Source organism: Vicugna pacos, chromosome X, assembly GCF_048564905.1.
Source record: "Vicugna pacos chromosome X, VicPac4, whole genome shotgun sequence".
Lineage (NCBI taxonomy): Eukaryota > Metazoa > Chordata > Mammalia > Artiodactyla > Camelidae > Vicugna > Vicugna pacos.
Window position 1 is genome coordinate 1,578,928 of NC_133023.1, and position 16,636 is coordinate 1,595,563.

Here is a 16,636-nt window from a genome sequence, read left to right on the forward strand (position 1 = left end):
TGCAGTGAGCTCAACTTGGGCACCAGAAATGCAAGAATGAGCAGACCCAACACATCGATGGAGGTCACCATTCTGAAAAAGAGGAAAATTGGGGTTTCTGCTAATTCTGTTCATGCAGAGCGACTAAGTCCTACAAAGCCACCAAGAACAATGAGCTAGTGAATAATTAACATTGCCCCTAAGGGATACACAAGAGCAGGTCCTTACAGCCTCTGGGCACAACATTTTCGTAAACAATTAATATGTAACCTTGTTTCAGGTGTGTTTCTATCTAAAGACAGCTTCTTCACTAGATTTTGCTGATTCATCCACATTAATCTCACAGCCGACAGCACGGTACTGCCATTCACGCCTCGACCAAGCTAAGTCAATGCTTCTGTTTCCTCCGTTGGGCACAAGGCAGCCTTTTTGTGCTTAGAAACACCAGACAGCTCTTGTGCACAGTGCTTGGGGCCATCTCAAACAAAACTGTGAGCAAAACAGCACCGTGAGAAAAATACGGCATCCAAGAGCCGGCGGAAAGGACACGTCGATCCTTGGAGAGCTGGAAACAAGGAGGCAGAGCGTAACCCGCCTTAACTTCAGCTGTGGAGCGTGTCCGGAGACTCTCGTCTTTCTGCCGCTCTCTGCGGTCTGCCAGCGACAGCAAAAGCAGCACTGGGGTTGATTCAGCGGTTGATTACAGATCACACGTTAGCACGTCAGCGGACCTGAGAATATGGGATCTGTGCACACAGAGGATGGACTGTGTTTCAGGAAGCAACCACAGAAAATCCACAAAGCTCAGGTCTGCAGACTTTTGTGAATACCCATCATTGACTCCATGGGTCACTAGTTTGTTCACAAAAGGACAAAAACTTGACTTCTTTATCCTACCAAGCCTATATGTGTTGTTTGATTTGTTATAAAGTTCTGCAGCATTCAGCTAGGTTTCAAACATTCTGTTAGCTGACTGTGTATGCTACACTCTTAGTTTCGTGATGATAAGTACCTTTAGTTATTTACTTTACTGACTGATTTTTTTTGGTTGAAGTAGAGTCGATCCACAATGTTGTCTTAGTTTCTGGAGTACAGCATCGTGGTTCACTTATACATATATATATATGTATATATATATGTGTGTGTGTGTATATATACATATATATTCTTTATCATTATTTGCAGTACTTATATTTTATTTTTATTTTGAGTAAATTTCTTGTATTAATAATGCCAGCCTATCCCTTTAATGACAGCATTCCCGCCCATCATTTCGAACAAACACGTCCTTTATCCCGGGTTAAGTCTCTCCACACCGTTGCACGACTTTTATGTACGAGTTTCTGTCTCCCTGGTGTACGTGGCTTCCATTATGACATACAGTTTCCCTCACGTGGTAAAATGAGAAAATTATGATGGAGGGTTTTCCGAAATGTATGGCAGTGCCTGTGGTTCAGCGTGACCCTTCCTTCTTGCTCCCATGGTTACAGCCACTGAAAAAATAAAATAAAAACCCAACAGACTGCCAACCGCCTGTGAGCATCATTCACCCTGCTCCCTGCTCTGCCGGTGCATTTACTGCAGATCCGGCTTTAGCGTGACTCATTCTCTAGGCATGTGGACCGAGCTTTCGTGAGCTCCTGGTTGAAAGGCAAGCCTCCCCTTGCGCCACCCTCAGCACAAGAGCCATTCACCAAGCCCGGACTGGCCCAGCCCGCTTTAGTTATTCTGGCAAGTCGGATGGCAACGGGTGGTTGTTTTGTTGGCAGGAACACCGGATGGAGATCGCGTCAGGCTTTAGAGAGAAGCTCGTGCGTGGCGCTGACCATCAAGCCTTTGCGATTCTTCAGACTGCACCCATTGGGTCTTCCCTCTCTTGCCCATGCCCCTGGTTTTGCAAAGGAAATGTGATTTTTTCCCCCTTCCCTGTATGTTTTCTCCTGCTGGCTTCTGTGGTTCCGAGCCGTGATGGTAGAGCCTGAATCATTGCCACGTGCTGAGAGGGAAACCGGGGTCCTTCTGCACCTCTGAGATTTTTCTTGCTGACACGCAGGCAGGGAAAGGCTCTGCGCCTGCGTGTCCTTGTAGAGAGCCACGACGCCCCCACAGCCTACTGGGCGGCCACCTCTGCAAGCAGTCGCCCTGGGTCCTCCAGCTCCAGGCGCGTTGTTTGCAGGCCAGCTGGGAACGCTGCCTGTTAGTGGATTTTACTGGGCTCTGTTGCAATAGGCAGGTTTTCTGGGTTGGCTCTCAACTGCCTCCACTTGGGCCAAGTAACAAATGTTTTATAGGAGGTTAATAAAGCTTTCACCGATCTGCAAGCAGCACGGGCTTGGGGTTATGAGGATGCATGTTGAAATCAAACCCCAAATCTCCAGTTTACCTCCGTGCATGCTCTCCACAAGCTCACTGTGCCAGCTCTGGTTCGAGTTCTTTGCCCCAGGACCTCTACCGTCCCTCTTTTGGGATCTTCTGCTCGCAGCATGTCAGTAAGTAACTCATAGTCAAAAAGTTCATCTTGAAAATAATGGCAAAAATAGTTTTTAAAATGTAATTACTTCTCGATCTGGTAATACCAAAGAGACATCTAGTCAATTTGTAATGATTTGCCTGATAGATTCAATTCAGCATCTAGGGGGGAAAATAAAAACAAAAACAGCTTCACCTTTCAACGCTCCCTTCTTGCTGAAGGAGATACTAAATTACTCTTAGTCACTCGGATCTAACTATTTTTAGACATTCATATTTCCTGTCTGACATACAAACAGCCACCAAATCCTAGACAGTCTTCCTGTTGTGTTTCTCATCTGTCTTTTCTCCTACTTCTGCCCAGACCACCTTAATCGAAACCTTCATTAATCTTTGTCTAGATTACGAAAGTCATTACTGAACTAACTTTACCGGGAGCCCTGTGAATGTTTCCCCATTAATGGAATTCAATCCAACTTGCCATGTCCACATTGATTTTCTTGAAATTCCTTAGTAGTCAAACAATCTGGGCTATAAAGCCGAAAGGTAACAGAAATCCCTACCAACCATTCCAAACGGACTGTCCGGTTCATCCCACCACAGGACATACATCACAACAAAGCACATGGCCACCTCCAGCTTTCTCTTCCACCCTACACCCTGCAAAACTCTGCTCTGAACTACACTGAGATCCACCCCCGTCTCCGCCACTGTTTCCCAAAGCACCAGAACATCACACCCCTGCGACTTTCTCAAGAGGACTTTCTGCCAGGGATGTGCTTGAGCCAATGGTAACCCTCCCGGACTGACCCTTCGGGAACACATTTCTCATCACATTTTATTTTTTCTTTAAAACTCTCTCAAACTTAGCTCTGCTAATGAGCGTGTAGTTGGTGATCTATTCTGTCCCTGCGGTCACTGGAATATCTCCCTCGCTTTCTCTACTAAATTGTGGCTAGATTTCGACAGAACGTCTTCACCAAATATGAGAAGACGTGAGTGAGTGAAGCTGGGGGATATGTCATCACAATGTGCAGTTATCATCTCTCTCTGGGTTAAGAATGCCAGGCAAGGCTGGCTGTCCTTGGAACTCTGCAGCTAAGCATTCAGCTTGGGTCTCAAAAGGAAACTGAACGCATAAACACATCGGCATGCTATTTCATCAGCTATTTTAGTAGCAAACACAGTAAAGACACCACTTCTGGGACACGAGGCTAATGCAGACAGTACTTGAAAAAGTAAAACCTATTTCTAGCTTCTACTGCTTGCAAACCCAAGACACAGAGTCGGGGGGAGAAGGAAGAGGTTTCCAAGTTCCTAAACACACATGCACACATGCACGCGTGCACACACACACACACACACGCAGAACTGGGGTGGGAAGCGAGGGAATATGAATTATTCCAAGTTCCCTTTTGTTGTCTTGTTCCTTTTCGAAACCATGTGGGACTCATTAGGCTTCTTTTTCACGGAGCACGCTGCTACCCAGAGACAGTCACTTATCTAGAAACCGGAGGACCAGAACTGGTGGTAGGTTTGACGTGTGAGAAGAAACAACCTGAGAAGCTTCAACCAGGAGGAAGTTTCAGAAGCCGTGGTGGGTCCTGAGGGCCTCCTGCAGATTCCACTGTAAATGCTTGACCCTGTTCTTTGACCTCAGATCTCTCTCATATGAGTCAGTCTTTTTTGCTCCGAGTCTTGGTTGCTCTTACTGAAGTGTGTTCTGCTTACCATGGCAAACAGGGCTTATTGTTTGTTTGGTTGGTTGGTTAAGTGGTTGTTTTCTAAGCGGTCTCTCTGTAGTTGATGTAGGGAATTCCAGTTACAAAACGATTGCTTATATATTTATGGGGTGGAGGCAGACAGTCCTAGCAGGTGGCAAGCGTAAAGGTGAGATATTGTTTCAGGGAAATCTTGGAAGTTCAGGCTTGGCTGGATACCTGCTATTCAAACTCGGATCATGTCTATTCTTCCTTGTAAGACTTAATCATGACTGCATTCCTCAGCTGGTTATTGTGTGGTTATTCATTTACTTTTTGCCTCCATTTGTGGCATGTTTCAATTATTCCCTTTCCACGTGATTTGGCATACGGGCTGTGCTCAAAAATACGTATTGAATGACTGCACGAATGAGACAATCTATAGAATACATGGTGTGTGAAGCGGACCGTCTTCCAAACACACACGGATTTGCGGTTTACAATTTCCATGGTGTAAATACTCAATCAGAGTTGATGTCAGACTATCTGTCGTTGACCAGATGGCTCGCAGAATTGCTGGAAATCATCCTAGAGCCAAGATGAGCCACTGCAGTACACGGCTCATCCACCGTGTGCGGGAAAGCTCTTGGATTCATGGGAACACCCCTTCTCAACAAAAGAACATGGTTAGTCATTTGGGGTCAGAAAGATTCTTCTTAAATAATTATTTGCTTTGTGTTGCTGGAAGCAGATTTTCTTGAGTAGAGAAGCCCTTGTTTCTTTTGGAGAGCATCTAGCAGAACCAGAACCAGAGTTCGGAGCTTTACCTAGGAAATGCTGTTCCAGACATAGTTTCTTCCTGTAACAAGCAGAAATGTTGCCAAGCATGGCTTTGAGACATATAACCAGTAGAATAGAACAAGAAGCATAAATAAGAGATGGAACGGACAAAAGAATGAGCTATGATTTTTCACAGACGATGTGATCAATTAAGTAGCTCAGCCGAAAATGATGTATGTAAAAAAGACCTCCACGAAAAGACTCAGCAAAGGTTTTCAGGACAACTGTGAAGAAGAGATCAGAGAGTTTCTGAAATAAAAAGATGCTTGTAAACACAGAGGCACAAGTCACATCCTTGTGTAGGAAGACACAAGTTCATAAACTATAAATATTGGAAAACTGGTTCATACTGAAAAAAAACCTTCCCAGTGAAATCTTGACAACTTTTATTGGGAAATCTTACTAAATGACATTTATCTCAAGGCAAAATTGGGCAAGAATGCAGAGAGCAATATGGAAAATACTAAGAAGCATGAACCGACCTGTTAAAATAGGACATTAAAAAAAAAAACCCTAAAATAAGGCTGACAACAGAAACTCACAGGGGTACTTAGTGTAAGGGAACCTTCTGATCACCTGGGAAATAACTAATCAATCTGTGGTAGTAGAAAAACCAGTTTAATGTTCAAGTCAAGGAAGATTTGATTTCCACCTCCTACCATAGAGCAAGCGAGTTACAAATGTCTTGAGTTTTGATATTTAAGAATGAAAACTATTACAAAAGCATGCACAAAAATATCTAATCTTAGAATGAAGAAGGACTTTCTAAACATAACAAAAGGGTAAAAAGAAAAAAAAGGAAAAAAACGAGAACTACAGTGACCAACTATTTTGAAAACATCTGCAGTTCTATAAAAAAAAAACTGAAAAAAAAGATGATGACTAAAAAAATTAATTATCTGCTGAATTTAGAACGAGTGTTAATGCCTTGTTGTGTACTTGCTGTATTTAGCACGGTTTGTTATGGTTTGTTACGTAAATCATTCTCATTACTTAAAAACCAAAGTTCTAAACAGCCCAAAAGCTAATAAGTGATCCCTTTATGAAACAGCCAAGTTACGCATTTTGACTGTTAATTAAAAAGCATTAAAGGTAGAAAATACATTGCTGTCTTTGAGGATGAAACTTGGGGTTGTGACAGTGAGAGCCTTTCTTGGGCATGCGTGTGGGGAACCAGATCCTCGTACGCCAATATGGCGGCAGTAGGAACTGGGAAACCCTTTCAGGGTTTTGGGAAAACCTGAAATGTTTCCACTTGCCAAATGGTTGGCAGGAACCTTAACTATATTCATACCCCTCGCTGTAGCAATGATAGATCTCAGAATTTCAGAGATTTATGGGAGAGTCTTGGCAGAGATGGCCAACGATGGGGAACAATGTAGCTATTCCCACGAAGATAGGGTGAAACAGCATGTCCATTAATGGACTCCATGTGCAGCCATTGAAAGAGGTGTTAGTCTGACTAATAACATTGGGATATGAAAGTCATATATTGTTATGTGGAAAATAAATGGATTTAAAGCCATATGGTTTGACTTAGAAGCAGAACTGTTATATATATGTGTGTGTGTATATATATATATATATATTTTTTTTTTTTTTTGCACACACACTTACCAAAATCTGAGCATGTTTAGAGTGTTTATTCCTTGGGTAATGGGATTGTGAATTTTTTCTATGAGTACTTTCTGTTTTTCCTACATTTCTATATGTGATTATTTATAAAATGTATAAGACGAAAGAAGGCTTTACATAAATTCCGTATGCTACGAGCTTTCTATGTGAAAACACTAGGAATTTGATCTTTCTCACCAAAAAGGCTCCCCACCCCTAGTCACATCTGCCTCTTTCTGGCCAAATCCTTCTGTCTTTCCAAGCAACCTGGCCTCATGGTGGGTGGCCTTCTGTGTAATATTCTGGTTTCTGCTGGAAGGATGTCAAGAAAGGTTACTTTTCCCCATTTTGAAATGTACTCAATGCAATATTTTCTGTAGGAAAAATCTCAGTGGGTTTTTATTTTAATTATTAGTTTAAATCCCAGCTTTGAGAAAATGTCTCATTTTCCAGAATCAACAGTAAGAAAATGAAATGGCAGTGGATACTAATCCAGTCCTCTGAAAACTGTGTTTTTCGTAGCTTCCTCTTTAACTATTCATTTAAAATAGACCTCCAGTTTCTGCAATAGTCCAGAAAAAAAAAATAGAAGGAAAAAAAGGGTTTACACACAGAATCTATTTTCATAATCATTCAAAGCCAAATCCTGAGGAAATCCATAAACTCCACTGCTTCATCCAGATTCTGAAAATGTATCATTGAATTATTTTGACATATTTCACAAGAGCTTATACAACAGAAAGACTGTGAACCTTCACGGTACACATGAAATCTCTTGGATTTCTCTGTTTGTTTGCTTTTGTTATTAATGTTTTTAAATTCATGTTGCCAGACATTAATGGAAAATGGTCTTGTATTTTTCCCTTCCAAAGGCAGCATGTCCACATTTATTTTTAATAAAAGAAAGTTGAATTAGGTTTTTCGCCAACAATGCATCACTACTCCCAATCTTCTCATGAGTTTGTAAAAATTAAAATATAATTTCCTCGTTCTCTTTTTTAAATGATAAAGGGGGAGTCAGGGTCTGGACTTCCTGACTGAGGCACCGTGGAAAGGTTTAATGTACGCCATGTTTAATAACCTAACTGAAACTTTAGCCTAGACTCCAGACAGTATTTCTCCGCCACTGATAGTCCAGAAAAATCAGGGCTGGCCATGGAATCCCATGAACTAGACTAAAGATGTAATACTGACAGTTCCTTGGTTATCTATTAAATCATGTACATGAAAGACTTTGAAAATTTACAACTCGTGTACAAATTTCAATCCACCAAGATGATAATAAAAATAGTACTTTTTTTCTACTTTCAAGAGCAAAGATGGTTCTCAGGAGGCATGGTGGTTATCATAGCACAATGGAGCCCCCAGGGCACCCCCTGCCAGGTGTTTTGGATCCACAGTGATCCAGGGACTGAGGTTCCTCCCATCTTGTGGCTCTCTCATCCCCTAGTGTCTTATAACCTCTTTATTCATTTGGCAGATGGGAACAAAGCCATCCTCACTTCTCCACCTTCTCTGCCTGGAAGGGACACACAGCATTGGTGAGAATTAGACATGTGACCACACCTCGAGGCAAAGGAGCCTGGGAAATGTAGTTTCTGCCTGGGAAGCTGTTCTCCCACCAATATGGCAGCCGGTGCTTGAGGCTTGGGAGCCAGGTAACCACCTCTGCCTCAGGGCCAATGCATCCCTGTTGCTGTTTTAGCAGATGAATGAACTAGGTACTCAGTAACTGGGAGCCAGCTTACAGCGAGGTGGAATGGCTTCTTAAATGTGTCTTCTGGGCAGTAAAATGTGGGACATTCCCCCCAAAAATACGACCGTGATTTTTAAAATTCATTTTTTGAGGGTTGAAAATGTCCCCCAAGTTATGTGTCCTCTCCTGGGTATGAATTTTTGGGTTACCCACCTGTATACCTGGAACCCTATCTGTTCATTTCTCCATCTATTATTACATTCCGTCTCCAGAGAAAGGAAAAAGACATTTAAAATAAGAAGTAACTATTAAAAAGATGCTAGGATATGTGAAGGTACCTGGCTACTCTTCAGGAGGGTGGCATTCTCTTCTATGCATGGAAGGCTTTTTATAAACAAGAGGAGAGTTATCTGTACAGGTGAGATGCTGTAACTGGAAGAAATGAGTCCTGTACAATAGGTTTATAGTGTGTGGACCAGGTCCAGGTGAGCAGTGGTGAGCAGAGTAGGAGATTTGTGTGACTATTTTGTGCAGTAAAGGATTCAGCAGGAAATTTAAAATTGATTTAATAAGATACCTAAATAGGAGTCCTTGACTCTTGAATTCCAATACATACTCACGTATATATAATCTTACATTCATTTATGTATATTGTACATTTATATATTATATACCATATCTATGTTATCTATGTATCACCTGTCTAACCATGTAACTGTCTGTCTGTCTGTCCGTCCATCCATCTAATCGGTCTATCCATCCATCTGTCTAATCTATCATCTATCTATTTATCTATCATCTATCAATCTATCCATCCATCCATCCATCATGTAATCTATCTTCTATCTAGTCTACCTACCTACCTATCTATCCATCCACCCACCCTATCTATCTAATCTGTCTATGTAGCTATCTATGTATCTATCATTTATCTATTACGTATCTAAATATCATCTATGTATCTATCTATGTATCTATCTATCCATCCATCAATTCTATGTATCTATCATTTATCTATCATGTGTCTAAATATCATCTATGTATGTATGTATGTATCCATCCATCCTATCTATCTATCCATCAGATCAATTCTATCTATGTATCTATCTAATCTATCTATGTGTCTAACTATCATGTATCTATATATCATCTATGTATCTATGTATCCATCTATCTGTCTAGGTATTGTCTACCTGCCTATCAGTGAATCATGTCTATCCACCTATCTATGTATCATCTATCTATCTTCATATTTGTATCTATTTAACATCTGTGGCAGTGGTTCTCATCCAGGGGTGATTAGGGGGCATTGAAAATATCTGGAGGCCTTCTTCCATGTCACACCTGGAGTGAAGGATGCTGCTGGCATCTAGTAGACGTAGCTTATGGATGTTGCTAAACACCCAACAATGCACAGGACAGCCCCCAGCCCAGAAAATGACCCGGCCCCAACCATCTGCAGTGCAAATATTGAGAAACCCTGCCCCAGATGAAGGGTTTGACTATGGAGCACGAACTCTTCAAGCAGGATGTATCTCCTGCACATCTGGTTACCGCTGGGCCCCACCCTGGTACCTGGCACACGGTGAGGGCTGTGCAGTTATACTCAAGCAAGTAATTAATGAGCGAGAGTGTGTCCGTGCTCCCCACAGTCACGAAAAGCCAAGCTCTCTTTTGTTTCAACGACTGGCAGTCTTTCAAGATTGGCAGCGCTACCGAAAGTCACATTCTTCCCACATATTTACCTTGAGTTTCCTTTCTCCTCCCTCTCGGGGGAAGCAAAAGAATGCCGTGCTTGTGTGTTTGAGGAATACTGGTACATGGGTCCAAGACATCTCTTTCCTAAAGAGTACTGTCTGAGGATTGCTGTGGCACCACTTCTCCACCCTCAAATTGTCTTGCTTCATACTGGAACCGTCACCATCGGGGACCACGGGTCCCTGCCAAAGAGATCGCTGGGCCCACTACCTTTCACTCAGCTTCCTTGCCTGTCAAAGCTTCGCAAAGAACAGAATAATTCCAATATGGTGAGTGAAAGCAATTTTTCAACCAACCTGACTTAAACCCCAAATCACGCTGAAGTGCTTTGGCCCTTGAAAATACTGCCATCGTTGCCCAGTTGTTTGGAAAATATTATTTTATTATCAAATGTACACTTTTATTGACCTTAAAAATACAGTAAAGCAGTCATGGAAGTAACAGGTGTCCTACTTTCCGTGGACACAAATTCATAGGATGTGGGATATTCCAGGCTTCTCCTAAAAGCTCTGGATTCACTTTGTGGGGTCACAACTTAACTCTCTCCTTCCCTTCCCCTCATGTCCGCTCCCCGCCCCCACAGCTCTCTCAGGGTGAACTCCATAAACAAGGAAATCCAGCATCTCAGCCTCCCCCAACGTAGGGTTCCTGGGAAAGGAAATATTCCAGTGGTTAATGAATACGAAGGAAGTCGGGGAGGGAAATATTTTTTAATTGCATTTCCATAACTGCTGTAATGTATCCAAGTCTTGTAAAGACCAATAATTTATTATCTTTAATGAGACAGAAAGCATGTCTTTCTCTTTCTACTCTCATCGTCTGATTAGAAAGAAAAAAATTTTATAATATCTATCTATCTATAAAACACTATTTAAAAAGTGAGTTCCAGGGAGAAAGTATTCTTTCATATAAAATGATAGCTGTATTGTATGCAACTTGTACATGAAAAAACAAATAAAAAAAAATCAATCACTGTGGTTTTCAGCCCTGGTCGGGCAAACTGAAGATTTGAAGTGACAGAGGAAAGAAGGGGAAAATGGGTGCTCATTCTAGAACATTCTACCACATTAAAGCGGCAGCAGGTGATGGTGCTCATTCTAGAACGTTCTACCACGTTAAAAAGGCAGCAGGTGATGGTGCTCATTCTAGAACGTGCTACCACGTTAAAACGGCAGCAGGTGATGGTGCTCATTCTAGAACATGCTACCATGTTAAAATGGCAGCGGGTTAACTAAGGCGATGCGTCTTCCTCAGGGTAGCAAGGCACTGTGACTGTCTACCATTTCTTTTCCATGGATGTTCCTTAAGGATCCTACAGATGCTCCTTAAAGCATCCGGGCAGTGTCTGCAGCACAGAGACGGCAGTTTGCACCCAAGTGCCGAGAAATGCAAGAACACATGGAAGCCTGTAAACACGGAAGAAAGATTCCCCAATGTCTGCGTTCCTTCCTTTCGTCAACAAGCGTAGGTCAAGGTCAGTATGAGCCTGAAATCCATCCTGGGGATGGGGGCGGCCACGGTGACCCACGACACATCCTTTCAGAGCTCCAACTCTCGGGCCCCAGCCTCCCGTACGAACGAGGCCTTGTGCCAACTCCCCAAGCAGCGGCCGTGGGGTCCATGAGCTCCGGTGTTTCAGTAGACGTGGACGTACGTTGTCTTGGAGTCACTGCCAAGGATGTTTTTCGCGGTGCACTTGTAAAAGCCCGCGTCTCTCTGGGTGGCCTGTTGGATGGTTAAGGATCCCTGCGGGTGAAGGAATCTGTTCCCGTAGAGACGGGCCTGCGTTCCTGCCGTCAGGTGCAGTCTGTCCGGCAGCTCCCAGGTGATCTCGGCCTTGGGAATCCCCATGGCCATGCAGCTCATCTTGACGGTGCTCCCGGGCCGGGTGTAGATGACCGGCGCGGGCTCACTGGTGATTCGCGGCGGGTAGGCAATCACGATGACCGGGACGTTCACGACGGAAGGGCCATACTCGGTGTGTGTCTTGCACACGTAGGTCCCCCGGTCGAACACCGAGGCGTCGAGCACGGTGAGGGTGCCGTTCTCCCAAAGGGTGAAGCGTCCCCGTGTCTGGGGGCCCTCCAGAACCAGGCCGTTGGGCAGCGTCCAAGAGGAGCGTGCCTGCCGGCGCCCCGGAGGGGTGCAGGGCAGTTGCAGGGTCTCGCCGTTGATGATGCTCACCAGGTTGTGGTACTGGTTGCTCGTCTCAGGTTTCAGCCCCACCTTCAGAGAGACCAGCCGCTCGGTGTAGCCCGCCGAGTTCCTGGCCACGCAGCGGTAAGCGCCAGCGTCCACGGACGAGAGGCCACTGATGTGCAGCCTGCCGTCCCCCTTGTGGAAGAACCTGTGCAGCTGCTGGCCACTCTGGAGCTCCGTCCCGTTGGGAAGGACCCACAGCAGGCTGGGCGTCGGGGTCCCTGTTGCCGAGCAGTTCAGACTGATGGTGTGGCCGGCCATGGCCGTGATCTTCTCGCTGACCGGGTCGTGGAAGACGGGCTTCTCCACCGGCTCCAAGACCGTGAGCTGGACCATCAGCCTGGCTTCTCCACCTTCATTGCGCCCAATGCAAGCCAGCTGCACGGAGTCGCTCTTCCGCAGACTCCTCATGTCCAGCGTGCCGTTGCGATGGATGGTGATCCGGTTGCCGTAGTACGGGGCCGGCAGCACCACGCCCTCGGGAAAGGCCCAGAACACTCTCGGCGTGGGGATGCCCTCCGCTCTGCAGTCGATCAGCTTCCGGCTCCCTCCCGGCGCTATCTCCCGCACCGTGGTGATGGCGTCGGGGTTCCCGTTGATCTTGGGCGGCTGCACGTCGACGTGAATCCAGACCATCTTCCGGTCCTCGCCGGCGCTGTTCCTGACCACGCAGGTGTAGTTGCCGCTGTCCGAGCGCTGGGTTTTCTGAATAAGGAGGGTGCCGTCGGGAAATATCTGGTACTTCTCGGAGGAGGTGGGGATCAGCCTGCTGGTCGGAGAAAGCCACGTCACCCTGGGCGTGGGCTCGCCTTTGGCCTCACAAGCCACGGCGACCACGTCCCCGTAGGGGACGTGGACCACAGAGTACGTCTTGTTCCGGATGGCAGCGGGCTCGGTCACCACCTTGACCCGCACCCTCATCTCATCCTTGCCAACTTGGTTTTCAGCGAAGCAGGTATAGTCGCCCTCCTCCCGCAACCCGACTTCGTTGAAGTAGAGCGTGCCGTTGTTGAAGACAACGTAACGCTTGGTGCGTCCGCCGCTGTCATCGGACTGCATGAAAGCGTTGACCAGGCTCCCATCCGGGAGGCTCCAGGAGATCTCAGGGTTGGGGAGCCCGGTGGCCACGCAGTCGACCTTGAGGTCGCCCCCGTAGAAGACTCTGTGATCATTTTCCTCTTTGTGTTCGATCTTGGCTGGCTTCATGACCACGTTCACCTTGAGGACGACAAAGTCATCCCCAACCTTATTCCGGGCGACACACAGGTAATCCCCAGCGTCTCTGTCCGTGACGGACTTCACCACCAGGGTCCCGTTGGCAAACACCTTAATTCTGGAATCAAAGCTGACCAAAAAAAAAAAAAAGAAAGAAAAAGGAGTAAGATGTGAGTCTCCCAAACACTCTCTCCTGGCTTGAGGTCACTGAAATGAAACAGAAACAGATGGTTCTGAAAACGAGCAGCGCTCAGGGTTACCGCTCAAAATGTCAGCTGGTTTTTGCAGCCTGCAGGGGATATGGCGTCCAAATGCGGAAGTGATTTATTTACCACAAATAACAGCTCTCCAGTAGAAGTCTGACCTCTGGCTGGCCTGGCCACTGAAGATGTGCGATGCAGTCGCAGACGCAGTGTGGGAGGGTAGGGGTGTGGGGACCAAATATTTGCATGGGGGTCAGCGTGGAGCTGATTGTAATGAAAAAATCAGATGAGATGCTAGAGTCGTGGAGAGAATGAATACGCATTAACCTTAGAAAGAGGTGAATTTGTTCCTAAAGAAAGTGCTTTACAGGCTGTTTTTACTCTTGGCAATTTTTGATTATATTGTCTCCCATCACAAGGCAACCAGGCAGGGGCCGTGCAATGGATCACGTAACTGCGGCTGGACCCAGAGTTTCGATGCTAAGACGATTCTTCAGAGATTGGTGCTACTGCTTTAAAGTCTTCTTCCCTAGAATCTGTAACAAAAGCTTAATGACCGTCACCAGCTCCCACCCCACCCCACCCATGCTGTCATTCCCTTCCCCTCATGGGACGGACCTGAACTCTCACACTGCTGACTTAATATTTAAGAAAGATTTGCCGTGTGAGGATGCAACACGGCAAGAACAATACAAGAGTCTTACTTGGCATGTGACATTTTCAGAAATACACACTGGCGTGTCCCTCAGCACTGCAGAACTAATGTTTGGAATAACAGGGTGAAGAGATTTGGGAAGTTCCTACTTTAAAAACGTCCAGAGTGAAAAAAAAAAACAAAACACCCTCAATTTCATATAAATTGTAATACTGGCACCCGCCAGGGGAGCTTGAATATTCATACTTAAATATCTGCTGCACACTATGTCATTCTAATAGCCTGTCTGGAACTCTGTCATCGATTAAACAGGCAAACAAAAACGTCTCCCTGTGATGGAACCCAACCTAGTAACTCGATTATTGTTCATCCAAGCTCCTCCTAACAAGGACTAAGTAAATGGTTTCGTTGGCCATGAGTGAGAGTCAAGTTAACATGAATTAGCAGGTCATTCAATGACAGTAGAGCAGACAGAGATATTTTGGTGTCTCTTGGAGTTAGAATCCAAAAATGAGTACAGTAGCATGTGTCTGTAAACATTTCAACACTTCTGTAGCAGCAGCTCCTAGCCTGGGCATAATGAGAACCAACAGAGCGGCTCTGAAAACTACCCATGTGCACACATCGCAGGGGACTTGGCTTCGAGACAAGCAAGTCTGACATCTCTGCTTCCAAATAGTGCCAATGTGTAGGCGGGGAAAAGAGCCCGCTGTTTTATGAAGCTCACTTGGGCTGTTTAATTACACGCCACTGAGAACGTAGCGAGTCAGAATCTAGGAATGATGAAGCTATACAGAGACCGTGGTTTACAACTGAATCATGAGATACTAGTAGGGTGGCCCCCATTCACACTGGAGCAACACTCTTTTTCTTCAGCGTGCGTTCAACACTGGCTCAACCCTGCCAACATCAATGGAAAACACTTCTCCACATGGCAGGGCAGAGGCTCAGCTGGAAGACACCGCAGGGAAAATTGCGTACGTGGTATCCTGGATCGACACTGCTTTCGGTCACGCACAGTGAGATTCCCGGCCTGAGCTGCCAGGCCGTGGAGGCTGAAGGCACACCGTCAAGCCAGGGGATTTCCAACATGGCGCCACTGACATGTCTTCACTTCCATGTTGCCAATCACTGCCTTTTTCCTCTACATCTTGAAACATTTATTAGAGAGGCGTTGCCTTTTTGGGATCTAACCCAGGATTTCTCAGCCTCGGCACTACTGATATAAGTGGCTGGAGGACTGTCTCTGATGGGGGGGCATCCTGTGCACTGTAGGGTGTGGAGCTGCGTCCCCGGTCTCCCCTAATTAAACAGTAGCATCTCTTTCCCAGTAGTTGTTGCCATTAAAAATATCGTCAGACATTCATGAGTGTGCCCTGGGGCATAGAACCATCTAGCTGACAAGCACTTCCATAGATAGGTGATAGATAGATAGATAGATAGATAGATAGATAGATAGATAGATAGACAGACAGACTAGATGGATGGATGGATAGATACATGGATGGATGGATGGATAGAAGGATGGATAGGTAGATAGAAAGACAAATAGATTAGATAGATAGATAGATAGACAGACAGATTAGATAGACAGATGGATAGATAGATTAGATGGATAGATACATGTATGTATGTATGTATGGATGGATGGATGGATGGATAGACAGATTAGACGATAAATAGGTGATAGATAGATAGTTCGGTGGGTGGAAAGATACATCAATAGATGGATGGATAGATGGATAGACAAATAGATTAGATAGATAGATACATAGATAGATACTAGATAGATAAATGGTAGATATCAGATAGGTGATGATAGATTAAAATAGATGATTGATCAATGGATACAGATGATAGATAGTCGATAGAGAGACAGATAATAGTTTTTCTTGATAAAGCAGAGTTTCTCAGCACTGCTGACACTGGGGCTGGAGGACTCTCTGGTGGGGGTGCCCTGTGCACTGTGGGGTGTTGAGCAGCACCCCTGGTCTTCACGCACCACATACCAGTAATGCCCCCCGACTCTGTTCCCTAAGTCACACCAGCCAAAAATGTCTCCAAACATGACTAAATGTCCCTGGGGACAAAATCCCCTTTGGTGGTGACTCACTTTCCTAGATTTGGAAATTGAAAACAGGGCAACAGAACGTGTTTTTTTTTTTCCTTTTTTCTTAGCCACAGTGAACTTTTAGAATTCCAAAAGCACTACCCTCATGCAGTCATAATGCCTTTAAAACTTTCTTTTGTTTTACATACATTCCTTCTACCCCTAATACCATTTTAACATAACATCTGAGGCTTCCAT

The 16,636-nt window shown here is 45.0% G+C and overlaps 1 protein-coding gene across 2 annotated transcripts in view; it reads right to left on the reverse strand.

The window, feature by feature from the left end:
• Positions 1-8,847: 8,847 nt before the first annotated feature.
• Positions 8,848-16,636, reverse strand: part of MXRA5 (matrix remodeling associated 5) — a 30,440-nt gene continuing 22,651 nt past the window's right edge. For both annotated transcript variants that reach the window (XM_072955881.1, XM_072955882.1), the window contains exon 8: positions 8,848-13,600. In XM_072955881.1, the coding sequence (XP_072811982.1) occupies positions 11,692-13,600 (1,909 nt within the window). In that variant the 3' untranslated portion in view covers positions 8,848-11,691. The remainder of the gene's footprint in view (positions 13,601-16,636) is intronic.